This window comes from Mangifera indica, chromosome 16 (assembly GCF_011075055.1).
Source record: "Mangifera indica cultivar Alphonso chromosome 16, CATAS_Mindica_2.1, whole genome shotgun sequence".
NCBI lineage: Eukaryota > Viridiplantae > Streptophyta > Magnoliopsida > Sapindales > Anacardiaceae > Mangifera > Mangifera indica.
Genome location: NC_058152.1, coordinates 715,715 through 739,621, shown reverse-complemented (window position 1 = coordinate 739,621; position 23,907 = coordinate 715,715). Strand labels below are relative to the sequence as shown.

At 35.1% G+C, this 23,907-nt stretch overlaps 5 protein-coding genes across 5 annotated transcripts; 3 read left to right on the top strand and 2 right to left on the bottom strand.

Moving 5' to 3' along the window:
* Positions 1-1,017: 1,017 nt before the first annotated feature.
* Positions 1,018-7,008, top strand: LOC123198529 (cell cycle checkpoint protein RAD17). The gene is made up of 12 exons (XM_044613213.1): positions 1,018-1,511; positions 1,689-1,746; positions 2,536-2,624; positions 2,701-2,748; positions 2,920-2,976; positions 3,395-3,497; positions 4,367-4,677; positions 4,760-5,114; positions 5,307-5,432; positions 5,705-5,903; positions 5,990-6,050; positions 6,554-7,008. The coding sequence occupies exons 1-12, from the start codon at positions 1,314-1,316 to the stop codon at positions 6,791-6,793; spliced, it is 1,845 nt and encodes a 614-aa protein (XP_044469148.1). The 5' UTR covers positions 1,018-1,313; the 3' UTR covers positions 6,794-7,008.
* Positions 7,009-10,001: 2,993 nt separating this feature from the next.
* Positions 10,002-11,759, top strand: LOC123199435 (L10-interacting MYB domain-containing protein-like). The gene is made up of 2 exons (XM_044614442.1): positions 10,002-10,844; positions 11,153-11,759. Exons 1-2 carry the CDS (start codon positions 10,494-10,496, stop codon positions 11,651-11,653), a joined length of 852 nt encoding a protein of 283 aa, XP_044470377.1. The 5' UTR covers positions 10,002-10,493; the 3' UTR covers positions 11,654-11,759.
* A 157-nt stretch (positions 11,760-11,916) lies between these two features.
* On the bottom strand, positions 11,917-16,797 carry LOC123199434 (protein ALTERED PHOSPHATE STARVATION RESPONSE 1-like). Its single transcript, XM_044614441.1, has 4 exons — positions 15,650-16,797; positions 15,367-15,551; positions 14,763-14,986; positions 11,917-13,051 (listed from the first exon to the last, which is right to left on the bottom strand). The coding sequence occupies exons 1-4, from the start codon at positions 16,335-16,337 to the stop codon at positions 12,280-12,282; spliced, it is 1,869 nt and encodes a 622-aa protein (XP_044470376.1). The 5' UTR covers positions 16,338-16,797; the 3' UTR covers positions 11,917-12,279.
* Positions 16,798-19,178: 2,381 nt separating this feature from the next.
* LOC123198607 (L-ascorbate peroxidase 3-like) lies at positions 19,179-21,245 on the top strand. The gene is made up of 9 exons (XM_044613322.1): positions 19,179-19,336; positions 19,438-19,562; positions 19,651-19,700; positions 19,806-19,871; positions 19,950-19,998; positions 20,383-20,465; positions 20,559-20,638; positions 20,738-20,837; positions 20,930-21,245. Exons 1-9 carry the CDS (start codon positions 19,221-19,223, stop codon positions 20,999-21,001), a joined length of 741 nt encoding a protein of 246 aa, XP_044469257.1. The 5' UTR covers positions 19,179-19,220; the 3' UTR covers positions 21,002-21,245.
* A 300-nt stretch (positions 21,246-21,545) lies between these two features.
* On the bottom strand, positions 21,546-23,713 carry LOC123198606 (protein POLLENLESS 3-LIKE 2-like). The gene is made up of 4 exons (XM_044613321.1): positions 23,393-23,713; positions 23,078-23,290; positions 22,842-22,997; positions 21,546-22,759 (listed from the first exon to the last, which is right to left on the bottom strand). Exons 1-4 carry the CDS (start codon positions 23,558-23,560, stop codon positions 21,728-21,730), a joined length of 1,569 nt encoding a protein of 522 aa, XP_044469256.1. The 5' UTR covers positions 23,561-23,713; the 3' UTR covers positions 21,546-21,727.
* Between the last annotated feature and the right edge of the window lie 194 nt (positions 23,714-23,907).

Below are 23,907 nucleotides of genomic sequence, written 5' to 3'. Positions count from 1 at the left end.
TTAAACTTAGAAAGATATGCAAATAAAGTGGGTTATGTCAAAGCCTTACGCAAAAGTTAATAAATTGATATGTCCCGCATTAAATTTTTGTGGGCTAATGTGCAAAATGAAAGCACAATCCACTGTGTCATGAATCTTGAGGTTTGATAGGTCGACACTACCAGTTGAGGATTGCATTTTTTGTGAGCCTAGGTATAACACGATCTGTGTCATGTTGGGCTGTGCCATTTTTTACTTAGCCTACTGTCTCCTCTTAAAGGAGTCGATCTATTCAAAAGCTACTCACAATCTAACTCTTATCGAGCTAGGCTCAACTTATCATTGTTGTGTAGAGCTTGAGTTTAATATTTCCTAGCTTGATGAGCTTTTAAGTTCATGACTCCATCAGAGTATAATATTATATCCCTAAAATCTTACATTTATTCGTTAAACTTTTACATTGTAGTATAAAAATTTTCATTTGGCCCCTAAGTTTTTAAATTTCACACATTTAACCTTATTGAACTTTGAATATGAAAATTAATTGATAAATATATAAATCATAAGAATTAATTGTAATTTCTTGAGAAAAACTCAAATCAATAGTTTTTATCTCAATCTTGAGCTTAAGTAAGAGTGTAATTGAATTGAGCCAAATAATGTTTAACTCAAGTTTGACTTGAGCTCAAACTCAACTAAATTAAATTCGATTCAAAAAATTAGAATTTCCCCTTAATTTTTAGATGATTATTTAAACTCCATAATTTATATACTTGTCAATTATCTTTCGTATTAAAAGTTTGAAAATAATATTTTGGAGTAAAAATATAAAATTTAAAACTTTCTGGGTCTTAATAATATTTTGCTTAAGCTACTCAAGCTCAGTTTGGCCTATTTTGCAAGCAACTTTTACAGCTCTCTTTAACCTTAACTCTACTGTACAACCCTTTAAACATAGTAACATGGTTATGGGCCAATGGCGATCCATTTGGGCTCAACATTGAAGCAATCAAACGGCATAAAATCCACAATGTTCATGTTCGCCACCCGACCCTCCATTAGCTTATTACATACGCCTTGCCAAATTTTCCTTCACACAACCCTTTACATTTTCCCGCGAAATTCTTTTCTATACATAAACTCTTCAACTGCAAGCTCTGCCATTTCTTCACACTCTCTCTTACTTTCGCAGCTTGAACGCCGCCGTTTTGAAGAAGTCGCTGCGAAGAAGAGCACTAAAAATTTCTGTAAGTCGCGGAAACGGAGTGGTTAGTATTCCGAGCTATGTTTGTTCGTCGAAATCGTGGAAGTTAGGGTTTGCTTTAGTGATTGTGATGAGAAAAGGAAGAAACGTCGTTGTTTTGTCATCATCGGATGATGAGGATGATAAACTTTCATTGAGTTCCAATCGAAGCTATAAAAAGCCTAAGGCAAGGTCTGTAATTACTCGTACAAACCCTAGGCCTGAGAAGAAGCCTCGTGTTTCGAGGTCTTGGTCTCGCTTATCTAAAAATTCTAATGGAGTGGATGAGGTATCCTTTAAATTCCTTATTGTTTGAATTTTTATTTACTGGCATTTTCCAAACCAAATATAGGACTTTGGTTCATTGTTTTGGTTTTATACTGACCTAAACTTGCTTTGTGGCTAATGCATTTATTATGAGTTGTTGTTGTAGTGAGGGCCTGAATTTTCTTTGTGTTGAATGCAGATCACGTCGTCCTTCAAAGATTTTGATGAACTTCTTGATGGGTTTAAGGCATCAGCTGGTAGGCTATTTCTCATAGTTTCTATTTTTTTTAATCTGTATTTGATGTGGTTTTTTTTTTTTAAAACTATTTTTGGGATTAATGGAATCTGCAGACCAAGGGTCTACTTAGATTTGGGTTTACTGTTTTTGTTAGTCAACCAAAGAGCTTGATAACAAAACTTCAATTAAGCTTCACAGTAACTATTTTGACTGTACAAATTAAGCTTCACGGTAACTACAAACTTAGCATTGCTAAGAACTCTAGATACACTAGGACAAAGCTTTTGAAAGACCGCCATATTTTTTGCTTTCCACAAGTAATGTACTGTTGCTAAAAAACTCCATCTTCTCAATGTACTAAGGTTAATTTTATTGCTAGCATGCCTACAGAACCAGCTCACTTCACGGAACCATTGCATACCATTCCTATTAATAGAGCAAGCTTTCAATATTTTCCCCCAATTGTGTTATAAAAGCAACAGAAAAAAACAAATGAGAAACAGATTCAGCAGCTTGATAATAAAATACACATCAATTATCAGCAATAACCTTTCATTTCAGCAATCTGCTTTTAGTTTGCATGCCATTGGTTTGCTTTTAGTTTGCATTCCATTGGTTGACATTTTGCTTTCATATAAAATTATCTTTTTTTCCTAGTTTGTTGGGAAAGTTATGGATAAAGTTATGACTCCAGTTATATTAGTCATGGTTCAATCTTGAAATTTTACCCCTCTATGTTGCTAAATGTTGCAGCATCTTGTTTGTATATGTCCTATCCACTTTTTAATAGAAATGGAATTATATTCAGGTTCTGGAAGGAGCTGCAAAAAAGAATTGTTGTGGGTTGATAAATACAAACCCTGCACCTTAGAAGAACTTGCTGTCCACAAGAAGAAGGTGCATAAATCAGAGCTAAAATTATTTATATTTTCTATATGAAAGTCAGCTTACTTTATCTATTTTGCATTTTTAGGTTGAAGAAGTTAAGACATGGTTTGAGGAAAGGCTGAGAACTTCGAAGGTACATATCAGTTGGAGATTTAAAAGAAAGTGCAAATGATACTGTAAACTATAAGCCTGATTGCTGAATAGAGTGTAATAAATAAAGTAGGCATAAGTTATTTTTGTTCCAGACAATTTTATGTTTCACTTGCTTTGTGAAACATGATGGCCTTTTCTTTGTTGTTGACAGGATGAATTTAGTAACCATGTCCTTGTCATCTCTGGGCCAGCTGGAGTAGGAAAATCTGTAAGTTACCACTCTTTTGTGCATGTGTTAATCATATTTGGAAAAGGACGATTCTTGATCATATCTTAACAGAGACATTATATCGCTTAATTATGACTTAATTAGTTAATTATCTTCTACTTACTATATTTTCAGGCTTAATGATTAATAGTTTATTTGTGCCTATTTCTTGTTTGTAATATGAGTGAACTTTTAGATTTATGTTCCAGGCTACTCCCAATTCATTACGGATATATGTTATGCATACAAGTGGGGCTGTGACCGCATATGCTTGCAACCTGATTTGGCTTTTTGCATTGCTATCTTAAGCAAATTTGATAGAAGGAAACTTATTGAAGTGTCTAGCAGTTCCATTGAGAAAGCTCACAAGTTATTGTGCTCCATGAACATTCAAGTGATAATGTTTCTTATCTTGCAGGCAACTATCCACATGATTGCGTCTCATCTTGGAGCCAAATTACATGAATGGAACACTCCTACACCCACAATTTGGCAAGAACATGCTTATAACTGTAATGCAGGTATCTTAAGTGAATATGTCCTTTAAGACAAAGTTTGCATGGAAAGCTGGGGTTGGTCAGATTATAGACTCATTTGTTTTACTGGTTATATCTTGACATTTTTAAGGTTCACAAAATGTATGTATTCTATTGAGCTTGCATATTACTTGAAGCTAAAGATTTCTGTGTCTCACCTTTGAATCATCAATTCTGAAACTTAGCACTTTGTTGCTTTGCATAAACTTCTGATTGAGTGAAATAATTTCTTGTTGAAGTTTGAATATTTGTGCAAATTAATACCATTGAAAGTTAAATATGAACATTAAATGAAACTGTTCATATTATTTAGGTGGATCAAACTTTACTTTGAGGCATGGTTTTAAAAACCAACCGGTCAGACTAGTTGGATTGTCACCCACTAGGAAAAACAGAAACTATTCTCTGGACAACTGTTTTGGGAGTTAGATCAGGTTGGACCAGGAAAAACCCCGGGTTTGACCCATTTGTTGATGTCAACATGATGACATTCGTAGAAAAGTTTCAATTTTTCTTTTAATTCATTGTTGGGACTTGAATCCAATACCTCATCCATCAATTTAGAGCATGTATACCATAAAACTAAGTTTATTTTATGTTGAAACAATTATATATTTAATGATTAATTATACAATTTTATTTTGAATATTATTTTTAATAGTTATTTGAATAGTTAACTGGTCCAACCACGGGCCAAGCCAAACCACCCCTGTCATTGGGTTGACATCTAGTCTAATTCTGAAAACATTGCTTTGAGGTCATATATGCATAAAGATAATGTTCTGTTAATTAGTTTCAATCATTAAACTGGCTACTTTCTTATGGCAGTTTTGTGTTGTTGCTACTATTGCTAGGGGTACAGTATACATCTAAGTTGGATGAGTTTGAGAATTTTGTTGAGAGAGTGAGGAAATATGGATTGATCACATCATCCTCTTCTAACAAACCAAAATCATCAGTTATACTTGTTATTGATGATATTCCTGTGACGAATGGAAGGATTGCTTTTGAAAGACTTAAAACCTGCTTGCTGCTTCTTGTGAGATCAACTTTGATACCAACAGCTGTTGTCATAACTGACTGTGGTAAAGCAGATTCAGGAGATCACCCTGCACTAATCTTGGAAGAGCTTCAGACGTCTCTTGAGAATGCTGGGGCTTGTAAGGTTACTTTCTTGAACAGCTATGCTCTCAGATCTACTTTTAAGTTATGAAATGGTCATTTGTAGCTGCTTTTGGGAATTTCAGGTTGCTTTTAATCCTATCACTAGTAATTCCATTAAGAAGACCCTTTTTAGAATATGCAGACAAGAGCAGTGTGGCCTGACTGCTGAACATGTTGATCTGCTGGCAAAAGCCAGTGGAGGGGACATCAGACATGCAATTACATCTTTGCAGTTCTTCTGTCGCAAACCAGATTTAGTGCATGATTTTTCTTCTCCCAACTATCATCTCAGTTCATCAAAGGGAAAACAAGAAGATCTCAGTGATTTGGATGGTGAATTTTCAATGCAGTTTGGTCGAGACGAGACACTTTCCCTATTTCATGCCCTGGGAAAATTTCTACACAACAAAAGAGACACTGAAAATGTTGTAGAAATGGGTATGTCATAAGTTACTTTGAAGTTTTCTCCCCCGAGCGATTGTGAAGGAGTTTTGTAACTTTCAAGAGTCACTGATAGTACATATATGTGAAGATGGAAAACATGGAACTTCTTCCTATCTTGAAGACAATTAAAGATAGTGTTTTATGTCTGTCAGAGTTTTCACTTATGAGTTACTCTTTGTGTTGTAGACCAAGATGCATTCCTTGTAAAGGAGAAGTTCTCTAGATTACCTTGGAAAATGGACACTCCTGAAAAGATTCTGTGTCAAGTCCATGGACAAGCAAGGCCTATTGCCGATTTTTTACATGAAAATGGTGACCTTTTTTTATTTGAATCTACATCTGTTGTTGACTTGCTTTCTTTTTTTCCTCCCTCTCCCTCTCCCTCTCCCCTTCTCTCTCTCTCTCTCTCTCTCTCTCTCTCTCAGAGGCACACACAGACCCCATGCTTCCAGTGTCTGACCAGCCATAAGAAAAATTCAAGACACATGCACACACACACTCACATCACAAAAGTATTGATTATATGTAACTTTTTTACAGTTCTGTTTAACTTGATGCCACTGCTTTTTTTTTATTTTTTGTAGTTTTGGATTTTCTTAGCGAGGATGCAATGGAAGATGCATGGCTTGTGGCTTCATATTTAGGTGATGCTGACTTGCTTCTTTCATCTTTTCGAGGAGTGCTGACCAGATACAATGAAGCGGAGAATGTTCTACAATCAGCTGCGGCTTCAGTTGCTGTTCGTGGAGTTCTATTTGGAAATTCACATCCACTGCCTTCTAGGTTTTTTTCACTTTCATCCTTGTACATTCTGGTTATGACCAATCCTCTTTATATATTGAGTGTTTTGCCGATTTTTGTGAATGCAGGTGGCATGCTATTCGTAGGCCAAAGCTCTGGCAAGTTGAGCAATCATCATTTCGTAATAAGGTTCTTTCCGATTTCCTTATCTGTTCCATTGCATTCAAATTTCATGCAGAGTCTCTTTAAAGGTTGTCACTTTGAGCTGCATTAGCCATCTATATTTTAAATGTGAAAATAAGGAGAGAAGTACAAACCTCAAAAAGAGCTCGTTTGTTACATACTTGTATATGCTGGATTTCACGTTCAAAATACTTGCACACCGCATGGCAAATGAAAGAGAAAGAGATTGGCAATTTACTTTTTCCTAGGGACATACACTGGTGTTTTGTCCGAAACACATCGCAATGATCTGTTCTTGTGGAAACTTAAATGAAGTGTTTGAATAGAGTTGTATTTGCATGTTATGCATCAGAAAACTGATAACTACTGTAATTGCCAAAAAAGTTGCAATTTTTTTTCTTTTTTTCTTTTTTTTTTCAGTCTGGCCATTATCAATGATGACTTTTTCTGCACCAACAGAACCCTACTTTTATAATTGATTAACCCTTCATTTTAATTTGTGATTGCAGAAGGAGATGGTAAAGAAAAAATTTATTGATTATAGCAGATTAAACTCATCTCATGTGTCTTCTGCTATAGCAACCGAGTACACGCCTGTACTTAAATGGCTCGGATACAGAACATCAGGAGGTCTTGAAGTTCATGATGTATCGATGCAAGGCAATTCGATTGAAGATGACAGTTTTGATAACATGAGCTTGGATGAGCCCGAAACTGAGATTTCTGAAGATGAAATAGAAAGTTGGTGAGCAGAGAGCTGGAGATGCAATTTGATTCATGGTTGATTTCTCCCATTTTGTTATTAGTTACTCGTTGCTCCTTGCAAGTTACTACTAACCAGAAGAAATAATGTGTATCTAATTTTCAGAAATGAGTTAAAAAAATATGGATCAGGGAACAAATGTGCACTTCAGTGTGCATGTCTCCCAAAATCCAGAACCCTAGTAATGGGTTCATTGGTGAATTTTTGTTTAGTGTATTGTCATGGTTATAATTTTTTCTTCATGTGCTGATAGATGGGTACCATCTGTTAGTCACTGGTTGATGTATTATAATGTAATTTATTGATTTTGAATCTAAGATAATATAAATAATTAAATCATTTAATCATAAAATGATACATTATCTATTAATACTCTTTAAAGATAGTTTGTTAGTACAGGTATTACGGGTCAATTGTATTTCTTCAGTTTTAAAATATAGGTGGGTGGGAAATAAGCGAGTATCTGAGTCTTGTCAGTCTGGGCATTGTTTGGTTTTTGGTTTGAATCAACTCAAACTTAAGTTAGGAGTGTCTAACTTGCTAAACTTTGCATATGACTAGTAAACTAAGTAACCGAGTTGCCCAACTAGTTTGATTCAACAAACTTAATCTCATATGGGTTTACTTTAAAATGGTATTTGGTTTGGATAATGTTTAATTATGAAAATAAAGAAATCATTTTAAAGATAAATTATTTATAAAGTTATCGGATATAAATAAGTATTATGTTTGATAAAATTTGGTAAAAATAGATAAGTATAAATAATTATTATATTTGATTAAAAATAATAAAAAAATGTTAATAAATTATTTTACTTAAATATCTTTTGATATAATTATTTTTAAAATTTTTATATTATTTGTTATATTAATTAAAATAAATTTATTTTTGTCATAAAAATTAATAAATAATAATATAATTATAATAAAATCAAGATTACTTTAGTAATCTTTTAATACTTAAAGTATAGGTGATAATCAGATTATTACCTATTTCATTTGTTATCTCACTATTGGTAATAGAATATTACTATAATATTTTATTATTGACAAACCAAACAATGTAATATAAGTAATAAAATATAGAGTACTAAGGAAATTTTTAACGCTCTGAAACCAAACAACCCCTAAGTTGCCTTATTGTTGGAGCATGTTTCGAATGTGGGTTTTGAGCAGGGGTGTGTACAGTTTGGTTTGATGCGGTTTGAGAGATTTTTTAAACTAAATTAAAAAGAACAGTTTAAAAAATTTTCAAACCAAACTAAATTGAAAAAATATGGTTTAGATTACAGTTTGAACTATAATTATCAATATTTTATAATACACAATACGTATTTTTATAATACAATATGATATGACATATGTAGAAAATTATACATATTATAAGGTGTATTGAATTAATACAATATAATAAACGTATCTTATGATACGATATATATTATCGATACGAATTGATACACTTTTTTTTAGAGAAAAAAATGGTATAGTATGAGTGTTTATAAAAAAAATTTAATGTTAAAAATGTTTGTGATATTTTCAAAATAATGATGTGTTAATTATTATTTTATAAATATTTTATTTTTTTATTTTTTTAAAAACATCTTATATGATATATGATATATAATATGAAAAATTAAGTTTTTAATATATGATTTTACTATCACAGTTTGAACTATTTAAAATTATTTTTATATATGTGTATAAAATTTAATTAAATTATAATTTTTTAAAATATAAAATATTGTAAACATATAAAATATATATATAATATTTTAAAAAATAACCAAACAAATATAAAAAAGAATAATTTTTACCGATCTTGGGGTAAACCATAGAAAGCTATAAAAGCTATAAAGATAATTATGTTATATACAGTCGAACAAATATTGCCCGCTTTACCACTTCAGGGGCTCACGGTTTTATTACGTGTCTATTGAGTTAAGAGCTTCTGACCCCTACTTATATACAAGCTCAGTAGACAGAACGGGAGCGATGTGAGACTTCAGGTCACAACACACCCTCCCATCGTTATCGTGCTGATAACGTGTTATAAACAGCCCAACAGATATTGTCCGCTTTGGGCTTTAGACCCTCACGGCTTTAAAACGCGTCTATTAAGTTAAGGGTTTATGACCCCTGCTTATATACAAGCTCAGTAGACAAAACGGGAGCGATATGAGACTTCAGGTCACAACACCCCCCCCCCCCCCCCCCCAATTGCTATCGTGCTGATAACGTGTTATAAACAGCCCAACATATATTATCTGCTTTGGACTTCAGGCTCTCACGACTTTATAACGCGGCTATTGAGTTAAGGGTTCTAGCCTCTGTTTATATATAAGCTCAGTAGACAGAACGAGAGCGATATGAGACTACAGGTCACAATAAATTAAATTATTTTCACTTTTACGTATTTTTGCTCTAAAATTATAACATAATATCACAAAAAATTTTGAATAGGCCAAAGGATTATTTCCCACTCAAGTTTAGTTGTGTTTTCAAAGTCATATTTATAGAGTTTGAGAAGCTAAAAAACTTATTAAAATCTTAGTTAGAGTTAAAGATAAAACTGTTATTTAACAAAAAAAATTAAAAAAACTAAAGTTTTATTGTCTTTACTCCTTTCAGTTTGAAAATCTCACCATTCTCTCTCCCTTTATCTAAAGTTTGAAAAATTAACATTTTCCTCCTAAAAGTTACAAATTGTTGTCAAAAAAGACACTCTGACGAAAAGATCGAAGGAAATCGGGTTCTTTAGTGCTTGGGATTTAATCAAAAGGAAGAGATAAACTGAAAAGGAGAGTCAACACAATCGAAAATGGTTGTCTTTGGCGACGGTTTGTAAGCCCTAGGGAGAAAATATTGATTTTTTAAACTTTGGGTGAGAAGAATTATGAAATTTTCAAACTGATGAAGCAAATGTAATAAAATTTTAGTTTTTTATATTTTTTATTAGAAAACGATTTTACACATAATCCTAACTGAAATTTTAAATAGATAAATGAAACTTTTAGCTTTTCAAAGTTCACAAATATGACTTTGAAAATGTATCTAAACTTGTGTGGGAAATAGTCCTTTGGCCTTTTGAACATTAGATAGGATATTTATGTGAAGAGATAACCAATGACAAAGAAATATCTACTACATATCATTCCCTAAAATAACATGTTGTACGTTTCATCTTCTATTAAATACTAGCGCTCAAAAGTCGATGTGGTTCTTAAAATTTGACAGCAGAAAGAGTGGCATTCAGGGGGAAAAGGGCAGGGCCATTGAGGATAAAAAGAACAAACTTCGGCTGGGAAAAGAACAGAGCCATTTAGGATAAAATCACCTCCCCTGCAACCAAGTGTGTTTAAAATTTTTTTGTTTCTTCACCACTGTAGTGTTCATGAATCGAAATTAGTCTCGAGTCCTCGTTTTTTCTTCATAGGTTAAGTTATTAACTCTTTCTCTCTTTCTCTGTTTCACTTGGATTTTACGTCTGGATATGCTTCCCAATTTCAAACAATTTGTCTCTTTATCACCTTTAATTTTTCAAAATTTGTGATTTACAACTCTGCGAAAAACCCTTAATTTTCTAATTCTAATCTGAAATTGGGTTAGTGGGAATTCCTTGTATCTGTAGTGGGTGGCCGTTAAAAATCATATTTTTTACTCAGTTTTGTTGAATGAGAAAGTTGTAGATGGCGAGCCGGCTCTCCCTGTCAAAGAGGCAATTGTCACAGCAGCATCAGTCAAGGGCTAGGTGGACTACATTCTTAACAAAGGTTCTTACGGACTTGATGGTTGATCAAGTTCATAAAGGGAATAGAAAAAACAATTCTTTCAACAGGAAAGCTTGGAGATTTATATGTGATGAATTCTATAAAAAAACTGGTCTCAAGTGGGATAAGGAGCAACTCAAGAATAGATATTCTGTTTTGAGAAGACAGTATGGCCTTGTGAAGTCTCTTCTTGATCACAGTGACTTCGTTTGGGATGACTCCACTGGGACTATTATAGCTACTGATGAAGCCTGGGATAAATATGGCCAGGTAATTTTGTTGTATTGTTTCATATGGTTGCTTGTTATATTTTTTTGGAAAAAATAACTGGGGTTATAGTTTCTTGGATTTATTTATTAAGCAAAATACGGAAGAGATATTGGGTATGTAGAATATCCCATATTGTTATCTGTTGACATGTGTTTTGGGTTTTAAAGCTTAAAAGCAAAACAATGAGGAATTTTATGCCGTAGGTAATATATTGACAGTTGTACTTTCAACATGCATTTTTCTTTGTTTATGTCAAGTCAAATTTCCACATAAAAAGCTGATGCATGTTCTTTATTAATCAATCTCAGGGACATGTTGATATAGAGAACATAAAACTGAATGGATGCCCTCTCTATAGACAATTAAGTTTAATATTCTCTGAGTCAGTGACTACCAATGGGAAAAATGTCCCGTCAGCTGAACTTGACGGAGCGCTTTCTTCAGAATCTGAGGATGAAATGGCAGATGATCAAGAAATCCCATCTGCTATGCCTAGTTCTAATTCAACTACAATACGAAATAAAGGTCGAAAGGGTATCAATGATGCTATTGCAAGAGCTATATTAGAAATGGCAGCAGCTTCAAAGATGAGAACAGCTGCTGTAAACTACTCTAGTAGCAGATACTCTATTGCTAGTTGTATCAAAGAATTGGACCAAATGCAGATAGTTGAAGAACAAGTCTATCTGGCAGCTCTAGATCTGTTCCACAACCGTAATGCAAGAGAAACATTCTTGTCTCTCAAAGGCGATAAAAGATTGATTTGGTTACGCAGAAAATGTATTGGGCAATGGCAATCCAGTGCCTGATACTGATAGAACTCTGCATATAATTAGTCCCAAATATTGTCCATAGTGAAACAGAAGTTATAGTTGTTTTGTATTATTATACTTAATAAAATTAATTTATAAATCAGATTTGGAGTTTATGCATCTTTGCCATGATTAACCATGTCAGCTGATCTTGTAGAATTATGCGGTGAGGCATTGCAGGTTAACTTCTGCGGTGTCTCCTCAGGGTTTTTCTCTCTTCAGTGAACATGCAAATTGATTATCATACATAAATCAAACAATTGAGGCAGCCAAGACTAATTTTACGGATCCAAATAGAAGGTAAGTATTTCCAAGCACTGTAGCAGTCTCCTATTGCAAATACAAAACAAGGTATACATAGGGCCTACTTGAAAACACCTAATCCGCACAGAGCTCCTAAGTTGCCACCCCACTTCCTGTACCAAAATGGCTCACAGCAACACATGGATTTGCATTGAAGTGAGCCTGCAACACTTCTCTGTGATTCAATCCATCAACTGAATAGGATTCATGTCATCTATACCCATAAAAACCAAATATCTTAGCCCTTTTTTTGAGATGTTGATCCCATTTCGAGGAATGAACTAAATATCATTGCCTTTTTTAAAGTTAGAGATCCCATTTCAAGGGAGTATCCTCTTTACTAGTTGCTCCTGTGTAATGCTCTGGACTTGATTGTGCAAGGACGCGAATGCTTGCATACACACACTTGAGAATCCAACCATTGCTTGAAAGACATGTGGGAAACCCATCTGGAGATTATTCATGGTCATTGCTCTCGTCACATTCACTGACTTCTCGTACTTACTCTTCTCCTCTTCTGCCTTGGTTCTTAAAATCTCCACCTTCAGTCGTTTCTCTGCAACTGGGTCCTTGCCAGAGCTGTCAGGCACTGAAAATGGACCATGCTTGTTTTCTAGTGATCTAAGCTCGGACGACTTCTTCTCAAACTCCTTAAACACAGACTCTGACTTCTTCTTTTGTTTATGTTCTTCAGTTTGTTGAACTACTATAGCATCCACCACTGTTAAGAAGCTCTTGATTCCTTCAGATGCTACTTTGTCTGGAATCCTATCAACTGCCAGCTGCCATTCTTCACAAAATGAGTAAATCCCCGATTCCTGACCATTTCTAGAAAGCAGGGGTTTGCTGAACTGAAAAAGGCTTAGGCGGAGCCACCCAGTGAGGTTCTGAATGTATTCCTGTTGGGCTTTGACTAAGTTGCAGAAAGATTGGTGCCACTGCTGAACTTGGAGCTGAAGCTGGAGAGATGATTGCCTGTGAATCTCAGATGTGGCTTCAATAGATGGAATTGTGTTGAGGTATTTGAACTGCTGAACAATGTGAGTTTGGACCTGGTGGCTCTCATACATGCTTCTCCACATGCACATTAATCTAAGAATCAAGCAAATTCAAGTGAATTACATACTGTTTTCTGGTCCATACAAGTTAAAGAGGTAACTGGAAACAGTGGGGCGAAAGACAAACCAAAAGAATAATGAAATATAAACCATATTGTCAAGAAAGGCGTTCATCCTTGTATAGGACAAGAAGCAATAAGTTACAGGAATCTCTCAATGTTTTAAGCAATTGATCGAAGAGACTATAATTGAAATCAGCATGTCAAGTCTTAGATTCTCTAACTGAGCATCAAATCCAGAAACGGACTACCCATTTTCATGTGTGTCACATCACTCTAATTAGGACTGGACCCGATATGAATCAGGGTCAAGCTCAAGTCAAATGTGAGTCAAGGTTCTTGGCTTGTTTAAAAACCTAATCAAACTTGAATTGAGGAAAATTCAGCTTGGTCCGACTTGCAAGCCAATCATTTGGCTTAGCTTGATTTGAGTTTGGTTGCGGTTAAATCAAGCCAAGTTAAATGATTGGCAAAATAATGTCGTTTTGATCATTATCAAAACAACATTATTTTAACGATAAAAAAAACGACAATATTTTAACATTTAAAACGACACATTTTGACCATCATTAATACGAGCCACGAATTCTAGTCACACAAACAAGCAATGAATTTGAGCCACAAATTACATGCCAAGTTTCGAGCTCCAAACTTCTACCCCAAGCTGAGCTTGAACTTTCCTAAATCTCAGCTCAACAAACTCGAAATGAGCTTGATCATTATGCATCTGAGTTGAACTCAAGCCAACTCGCATTAAGGCTTGGTTTGACCCGTATCCAAGTCTAACTCTAATAGTGGACCTAGGCCATATGACAAAAAGATATAATCACGCTTGAACCCTTTCAATGATCCTAAATTCCACTCTGCTAAAATCTTCTTAGAAATTTAAGCGTAATTGATTTTGTTCAAAAACCACAAAAATGGTTTTGAGGACACTAATTGCAGAATTTTGTACACATAGCAGCAGAGCAAAGTCCACATCCAATCCTGCCAACAAATACAAATTAATTGTATTTACCCACAATTCCTCCATGTTCCATCTGACCCCACTTCTAAACTTATTGTACTCCTATTACGGTGACAAGATTTTGTCCCATTAAAATTTTGAAAAGAAAAAAAAGATTAATCCTGGGTGTAAAGACAAGGAGAGACCCAATCAATGAATGAAATAGAGGTTGGCTTTGAGATGATAGCCCCACATTAATTTGCACTTAGAACCTTGGAAAAATAGGCCTCAGAATATCGCTGTTACCAGTAAAATCAGTCAAAAGTGATTCTTCGTACAGTAAAATAAGCAAACCTTCTCAGCTACATTTATATGGTTGAGTTTCCCTGGAGACATTTCCAGGTACTCTTTTATCTTGTAGTTGTTTATTAGAATTCCCCAGATCTGATAAACCAAATGCAAAATCTGTTATTCTCTAGGATCCTGGAATCGTGTTTGTGCTCTTCATTAACTTCTCAACATAAGAAAAGGAAAAAAGAACAGTCCAAAGTAAAAGCAACCAAGTTAAAGATGCCCAGATGAACTATAGCATTACTACTACTTGAAGGATCCAAAGTGTATCCATCTCTTCACTAGAAGGTGTAACATGCGACACCTAGACCTTAACTATGAGTACAGTCATTTTTCAGGATCAATATACATGCATACATATAAGAACAGGGAATTAGAAGAATACTAACCCTTTAACAAGGTCAAGGAGTTGAGGGTAGAGTTCAGTTTCTCTGATTTTGATGATTTCAGCTGATATAGTCTCAATGGCTTGAGAGGAAACCATTAATTGAGACTCTATCTTTTCAAGCTCTTTCTTGGTCTTCTCAGTCTTCAAATACTCAGCTCTTTTCACTTCCAGTTTCCTCAGCTGGTCCACCTTCTTCTCATGCTCTATCTTTATAGCTTCAGAATCCTAAACACACAAGTAGAGATATCACTTAAATATAGAGAATTGAATAATAAGCTTGTTATCTCATAAATATATATTGATATGGACCACCAACCACTTTTGACTCCCTAAATTTTTGTCCAAGAAATGCAAAGGCCGTTCTTGGGCTCCAAAAGATGAAGGCTTAGATCTTAATAATTTGATTATAAGCACAAAACTTAAGAGTTTCATCAAGTATAGTGGATGTTTGTACACAGGACAAGATGATGCCATTTTCTTTATGATCTCTTGAACTTGAACAAAAGCTGACCAGGTAACACTAGTAACTGAAGCTAGCTGTTCTTAAAAAATGAAAGAACTAAGAAAGAAAGATCTTTCAAAGAATTGTGAGAGTAGATCTCTACCTTAACCTCCTCATACAGTTTTTTCTCCCAGGCATATAGCCTCTCAATAGTTGAGGAATGGCCGACACCTCCATTGTTTCCAACCACTTGCTCACGCAAACAGCTTCCAAATGTGTCAAATTTTGGACTGGAACCCCATGTCCACAACGTTGGACTCAAACTGAAGCCATAGTTGTAAACTTTACCTGCCATGGAAGATTTACAAATCACTCATAAATATTCATTTTGAACTGAATCTATCAAAGAACTGAGCCAAGAAACCCACAAATTAATACATGCATACCTCCTTTGATTTGGGTGGGAGAAAAATTGGGACTCCGAACCTCAAGAATCACAGAAAGCTCAGCCCCAGCATTAGCAGCCTTAAGGAAATAATCATCAACTTCTTTGACAATCTCAACAATATTCTTACTATTTCTTGCCTTCACCAGAGCAAAGGGCTCAGTCCCACTAGTGTCTTTAGAGTACCCACTCACCACTGAAGGTGGCGCCGTCACACTCTCCGTCCTAGACCTACTCACTGGCACCTCAGAGATGACGGTAGTAGCCTCCTCCTCCCACTCCTCCTCAGTCATCGATCGAGCTGTTGTCTCCACAAATGGGTCCCAGAAGTCCCAAGTTGAAGATGCTGGAGGTGGAGGAGGCGGAGGTGGGGGCAGAGGAGAAGCTCCCATTGATGATGACCAAGTATCAGTGCTAGGACTTAATGGAGGCCGTCGTGGCGGTGGCGGCGGCGATGGTGGTGCTGGTGGTTGTGGTCGAACATGGTGTTGTTGTTGGTGGTGAAGAGCGGACTCATTAGTTGAAAACTGAAGAAGAGCTGAACCAGTATCGCGAAGAGAACGAAGATACATTGCATGTGAAGCTGAAAATGCTTGCCTTGCTTCCACCAGTCGTTTCATGTATTTCTTTCTGGCTCTGCATCGTGAGACTGCTTCTCCCCTCTCCAGATTTGATACACAACAACCCATCTCCCTCGAGTTTTCTCAGATCAAATCTATGGCGAATTATTCCCCTGAATTACTACCAAAAGCAAAATCAAAAACACTTTGCAAAAATACAAGCTTTGATTTTTCTCTTTGTGGCGCCCATTGTGTCAGAAGAAAAACTCTCTTTCAACTTTAATTAGTACGAAGAACACATATTCTGAACAACTCTGGTCTCTGGCTACGCTAGGTTAAGCAGAGTTTCTTTCTTTTATCATAATACGCTTTAAAAAAGACTATTCATCAGTTGTATAGATAATACAAACTCAAGCCCAATGCATGCCTGCGAATTTCTACTCTCCTTGTCCTTGTTTGAGTGTCTCTTTTACACTGCAGAAATGGGCTGTGGCGAGTGAGGTGACGGCCGTCCCGTGGTTGAATGTTGAAGTTGAAGAAGAGAGATAGAGAATGAAAGAGTCTTGTGTTGTTGCAGAGAGAGTGAACATTTGGCAGAGAGCCTGGGGCACGGTTAAAAATGATTTATATTTGAATTTAATAACGAAAATACCCTTTGTAACTTCTTTAATTACTAAAAAACCTTATTAAAATGACATTACTTAAATTTATATTCTAATAATAATATATAATTATTTGATTAAATTATTTTAAATTAAAAATAAAATAACATAAAATAATATATTATTTTTAATATTTTATATATTAAATATTAAAAACTCTAAAACTGAAAATGGACAATTAATCTAAAATCAAATTACGATAAATTTAGATTAAATTTAAGTTAAATTAATTCGAAAAAATTGAGTTATCAAAAATTACTAGTAAATTTGTATTTGTCAAAGTATTTTTATTGATAATGATAATAAAGTTATCTTTTTTAACGTGTTTTTTGATTTTTTTAATAACTGTTATTCTTTTTATTCATTAGCTTGTATGAAAACTCATCGTCAACTTATACTAAACTTTTTAAATTTAAGGTTAGTTTAAATCAGTTTTTTTTTAATTTAATTCAATTTGAATCATCTTGTTTGGCCGGGGAAATTTCTCATGGGACTTTCGAGGGTGTTTTTTGTAACTTTATATTTCAACGGGTATAAAGTGGTCTTCATTTGGTACAGATGTATTTTGCCGTTATTGGTTATTGATGTCAAACGCTTTGACTCCATTTTATTGAAAAATTCCATCAATTGCAGCCGTTGGATTTCTAGTATTTCCGAAATATCAAGGGTGAAAAGACAGGACACTCACGAGACTGACTGGCTCATTGCTTTGTTGTATCCGTTTTACAGAGTTACAACTTGCAGGAAAGATTGGGAGTTGGGACCATTGTCCTACCATGCACTATAACATTTAAGTGAAACACGGCGAGGGTATGGATGGGGAATATTTTGAGAATATTTTAAAATTAAATTTTTATTTATTTAGTATAATAATTATAAGATTATTTACCAAATTTAGAGTTTTATTATTTATCAAATCGAATCATCTATTCAATTCATAAATTAAATTAAATTAAATTAAATTATTCTTAGTTCAAATTCAGTTTAATTTTAAAATAAATCGAGTCTATTAACTTGAATTCAATTTACATTTAAACTAAATAAATTTGAATTAAATCGAATTGAACTAAGCAAACTTCCAAGCTGGAGCTAGTTTGGTTCAAGTCTAGCACTATTTAAGAGGGTTTGAGTGGAGTGCAATCAAATCGAGCTCAAGGATTTAAACTTGAGTCGACTTGAAACTTTAACTTGAGTTTCATTTATTTGAAATGAGTAATTATTTCAAATAAATTTAGTTCAGTTTGAATTTACCCCTAGTCTTATCAGATACAAATAAAAAGAATTTTATTCATAATTAAAATACATCCAATTAAGTAAATCCAAATGCAAAAATCAATAAGAAATAAAAGAGGTAGTTGGAGATTTAATTTTATATGCATAGTGTCACATGGAAGTGAAGCATCACCATCACAATTCATCATGCTCCCCACTGCAAAATCACTTGTTATAATTTTGGTTGAATGTGCGTATATGGCCATTCCCATTTTCTATTCTCAAATAAACAATGCCAAGAATGTGTCAATTGTCCAAAGTGATTAAATTATTTGAGCCCTAACATTATGTCATATGTTTAAAATATGATCCGAATCGATTTGAGCTATGAGAGTCTGAATTTGAGTTTGAATTGAATGAGTTGGGATCAAACTTGAGGATTGGATTTGTTTTCATAAATAAGTTACAATTCAAACTTATTCAAATACATAAGTTCAACAGAGTTGAAATCAAATCAAAAGTTAAATTGTTTTTAAGTTGAGTTCAAACCTTAACTTTTCGATCTCAAAGTAGATATTGTTTGAATTTAGTCCGAATCAAAACCAACCCTAGTTTAAAGTTGCTAACACAATACATGCCAATTGTCTCAAGTGTTGACATTATTTGAGCCCCAACTTTATGTCATATGTAAAACCAAATTTAATCCGAATTGTTTTAACTCAAATTTAAACTTGAATTGAATGAACCAATTTTGAGTTTATTTTTTATGAAACGGGTTAGGTTCAAACTTATTTAAACATTCAAGTTTGAATAGAATTAAAATTAAAATTATTTTTTAATTAAGTTCGGATTTCAGTTTGTCAATTTTGCGTTTATTTCAAATCGGCCCTAATAATTTATTTTAAGTTGCTATGATAAAAATCAAAACAGAGTTTGATTTGGTAAATAGATGGACCTTTTGTAGGCCCACATAAATGGGCTAAAGTTTGAACCTGGATTGGGTCAAAGGTAACCGTAAACCGTTACAGCACGTGGAAAAGGATCCGATTCGTTAGTAAACTCTTCTCCTGTAGTCTCTCTATACAGCTAAAGGCAACTCAGCTTCAACTGTGTCAGTTTTTGTTCTGAGAATTTTACAATGGTGGGAAGTATAGCAGTAGACGCAGAGTACTCGAAGGAGATAGAGAAGGCTCGTCGAGATCTTCGCCATCTTATCTTCAGCAAGAGATGCCCTGCTCTCCTTCTTCGCTTAGCGTAATATTCTTTCTTTCTTTTTTAAGTTTTAATAATGTACATGGTGAACTCTGTGATTATGAAGTTCGATGATTCTGAGCCTTTGATGAATGCATAGACAGGTGGCACGATGCTGGAACTTATGATGCTAAGACAAATACAGGTGGGCCGAATGGTACCATCAGGCATGAGCAAGAGATTTCGCATTCAGCAAATGATGGTTTAACGATTGCCGTTGATTTATTGGGTGAGGTTTTTCCACCGAGCTTTACTTATGTATTGATTCTTTTATAATTACTAGTTTGTTTTTACTTACTGTTTCTTGACTTTGTTAGAGGGAATTAAGGCCAAACATCCTAAAATTTCATATGCTGATCTTTATCAGGTAACTAGTGATCTTATATTTGTCAAGTATTGCTTTTTTTTTTTCCTGCAAAACATCTGATGGGATTTATGTAGACATGAAGTTTCTTGATTTTTGGACTTTCAGCTAGCTGGGGTTGTTGCAGTGGAGGTCACTGGAGGACCCACTATTGACTTTGTTCCTGGTAGAGAGGTATTTTATTTGAAGATGAGATGGTGTTAAATTGTTTAATTGTATTACACAATGCTAATTTTGTTATTTTCTAATCAGGATAGTACAAATTGTACAGAAGATGGACGTCTTCCTGATGCAAAACAAGGCTTGTCACTGAACTTATTATCTAATTCCATTATTTCCATTGTATCTGATGTCTTTTCCTTTTCATATATATGGCTCTGAAGCATAGTTTTTCTGCACAGCATTTGCATGCCTCAAGGTTAGGCAAGAGCCTATTTGGTTTAGACTGAATTTATAGCATTTTGTTTGCATGGGAATGGGGGTTTGGAAAGCACTTAAAAATTTTTAATGCAGAAAATTTAGTTTTATGGGGGGTTTTCATCAAGTTTACAGTCAAATATGATCCCAGGATTAGTAAGCAGTTAGTTAAGCTTGTTAAAGTTTCAAATAGTGGTACATTGTATTGTTTACAGTGACTTATAATATATTTAACAGATTGTACTCTGTTTTATTCAATATCTTTCAGGTGTAACACATATAAAGGATGTCTTTTATCGGATGGGTCTATCTGACAAGGACATTGTTGCACTGTCTGGTGGCCACACATTGGTGACATTTTGCCTGGATTCAACTTTGTAGCTATTCTCTAGTCTGATCAAATTGTATATGTAATTTCTTTTTACTTTTTTTAATTTCCTTCAGGGGTCAGCACATCCAGAAAGATCAGGCTTTGAGGGCGCTTGGACAAAGGATCCCACAAAATTCGACAACACATTCTTTGTGTATGACAAATTATCAGTGCTTTACATAAATAATAATGTATTTAACTTTTATTTACTTTCTGTCTTAGTAGTTTATGATGATATTGTGGATTTGAGCAGGGAGCTTCTGCAAGGAAATTCAGAACTGTTGCAACTTCCAACAGATAAGGCTTTATTGGAGGATCCAGAGTTCCGCCGCTACGTGGAGTTATATGCAAAGGTGATCTGGATTCTTAATAAATGGGAAGATGAATGATGAAAAATTATGTTGCATAACATTATCGATTGAGATTTCTCTTGCTCATATGGCAGGATGAGGATGCTTTCTTTTCAGACTATGCAGCATCACACAAGAAACTTTCAGAGCTAGGCTTTAAACCATGACCTTTGGGTACTAAGAGTGCTGTGAGGAACTGTAATGCATTGGCACAAGGTGCTGTGGGAGTTGCAGTTGCTGCAGCTGCAGTGATCTTTAGTTTAAATTCCATCGTAGCACATGGAATCCATATTGGAATTTTCACCAATAAGTATTTTGATTGAACTCCATGTTATTGGCAAGTCCCATTAGAGGAGGAAGTTTTTATGTCTTTCACTTTGATTTGATAATAAATGGGTATTTTATGTGGAATGGTCATTCATTTCTGATTTATTGCACTTTTGGCTGGGGTCCTAATTTTAGTATGAAGTCTAAGCTGACAGTGAATGTATCTGCTGCAGTCCTATATTACTTAGAAACTGGTGTTTATTTTCATATATGGTATTTGAAGATCCCTTTTCCCTTGGTGTTTATTTTCATATATGCAGAGGTTGCATTCTTTTGGTTCCTTCCTGAGGCAACAAATATGTGGAGTGGCAAGGAAGGAGACTTATTGAGATGTGCCTTGTTGAGGCAACAAATATATGGAGTGGCATAATAGAGTGCTGAAAGTGAGATCAATAATTTTCTTTTATTGAGATGTGCCTTGTTGAGGCATACATAAATATGTAGTAGAAAAAATAAAAAAAAATGCTACATGTTTAGTGGATACTCCTTCCATTCTGCAGGAAGTGAAGTCAAGGAGAACAAGCTTATCTCCAATGTAAGATTATGAAACTAAATTATTAGCAGATTCAGGCTTTTGGACTCAAAGAAAGAGTAATATCTTGGAAAACCTTTAGTCTCTTGTCAATCTTCCTCTTAAATATCACTGCATTGTTGTTGCTAGTTTCTTCACTCTTCCCAGCTTCAGTTGTTGAACCTAGAACTGCAGCAATAATAGCCTCTTCAAAGTCTTCGTTGTCTGGCAAAAACTGTGTCAATTTTTTGTCTGCTTCTTCAGTTGATAGCCTCCTTGTCTTGTTTTCAGTTGATAGCCTCCTTGTCTTGTTTTCAGGTTTTTCTGGTTCTACAGCAAAAGGCTTGGTGTGCTCGCCCATGTCATTCACTGTCATAGAATTAGCAGAATTTCCTGACCTTGTTCTTTTCAATTTCTCATGAAATTGATTCCCAAATGGTTCTTTCACAATTGGCTCCTTCAAAAATTTGGATGAATAAAACGGCGGCGCATCAATGTTCCATGGGTTCCCATATGGGGGAAGTTGTTTAATACTTCTCTGCTGAGGAGGGACCAGTTGATTCACAATTGTGTTCAAATCAATGTTCTCATCAGCAAAATCATCCTGAGTTTTGATTGCATTAGTTGTAGACAAGATTTTTCTATCTTTGGAAGGCTGAGACTGCCATGACTTCCCATCAGCAAAGTCATCCTGAGCTTTATTTGCAGTTGTCATTGGCAAGGCCATATGATCTTTGCAAGGCTGTGGCTGCCAAATTGATGAAGAGCCAAGAAAGGCATCAAACAGCCGACTTTGTTCAACCCGATCGCCTCCTTTATTCATCATCTCAGACTCAAGGTCTTTGAGCATCTGTTGTGCTCTTTCATAGGCCTTAAGATGAGAATCAACCCCTCTAGGTCCATCAGCAACTGCCGGTTTCACTCGCCGCAAAGTTTCTTTGGCCTCAGCAATTCTCCCTTGTTTCATCAAACAAATGCCAAGGTTGCACATCTTGTTGTTATCAGGTGCAATCATAAGCGCTCGCCGGTATGCTTCTTCTGCTTCAATGTAGTTATTCTGCTGCATCATTGCCCACCCCAAGTTCCCCTGGAACATTCAACTGACCCCAGTTCAGTGAAACATTTTATAAAAGCCATTGAACTAATTTGTATTCAAGGTACATTCTCACCAGCAATCGAGTTGCTTCTTGCTCCACAGAGACTTGAAATTTCTTGCCCTGAGATCTGGCAGTTTTTGTACGTTTCCCATTAAAAGCCAGACCTTGTTGAATCAAATACAGCTTGTGTCTCAGAAGTGCTATTTGGTCGTCCAATCTTCCACATCTCTGCACGATAATTTTCACTATCTGCTTAGTCTATAAACAATAAAAAAAGAGAAATACAAAATGGGGAAATGTTTTGAAACCTTGTAAAGATCCAACAGGATATTATCAAGGGATTCTTGTGCTTGATCCGAACAACGACTTCTCAGTGACTTGATGGCTTCAATGGCTTCTTCAGCCCGATTCTGCTGCTTCATCACTATAGCCATATCTTTCAAAGCACTATCTACTCTATCTCCAGCATTGATGGCAGCCCAAAACAAGGGAATCGCCTTCTCTGGGTCTTTATCCACCAACTAAAAACAAATAAAAAATGAAACCCCATCAAGACAAAAGACAAACCCAATAACTAAAACCGATTTAAAATTAATTTCAAAACATTCCAGAATCAATCTTACCTGCACATTCTTGGCCCTGACATAAGGACTGTCGCCTATTGGTACCTTGTGGATAGCATGAAAGGATTCTGACCGGGTTCTGGACATCCCCAGAGGCTTCGCCGGCGATGCAGGAGCCGATTTGGTTGGCCTGAAACCAGGAGGAGCGTTCCATATATCTTGCAACATCTTTAAAACCAAATTTTTTCTTCCTTTTTTTTCTAATTAGATAAGAATTTTTGTATTTCAGCGATTTTAAAGATGAAGAAGAAAGCTGTGGTTTAGAGATGCTTTTTAGGGGAAACTTTTTGAAAATTTTCGACCGTTGAAGTTACCGTTTCTGGCACTAGCCGTTAGAACGTAAGACTCCCCTCGCAATAATACTCTCAGAAAGCCACACACAGAAAATCGTTATTTCATATTCACCCCCATTATACGCGTATCTACACAATTCGCGCATCGTCCTTTATTAATTATTTCTGGTGATCCTATTTATAAAGCTTTTGCATTTATCAATGCTTTCCACTATATGATTG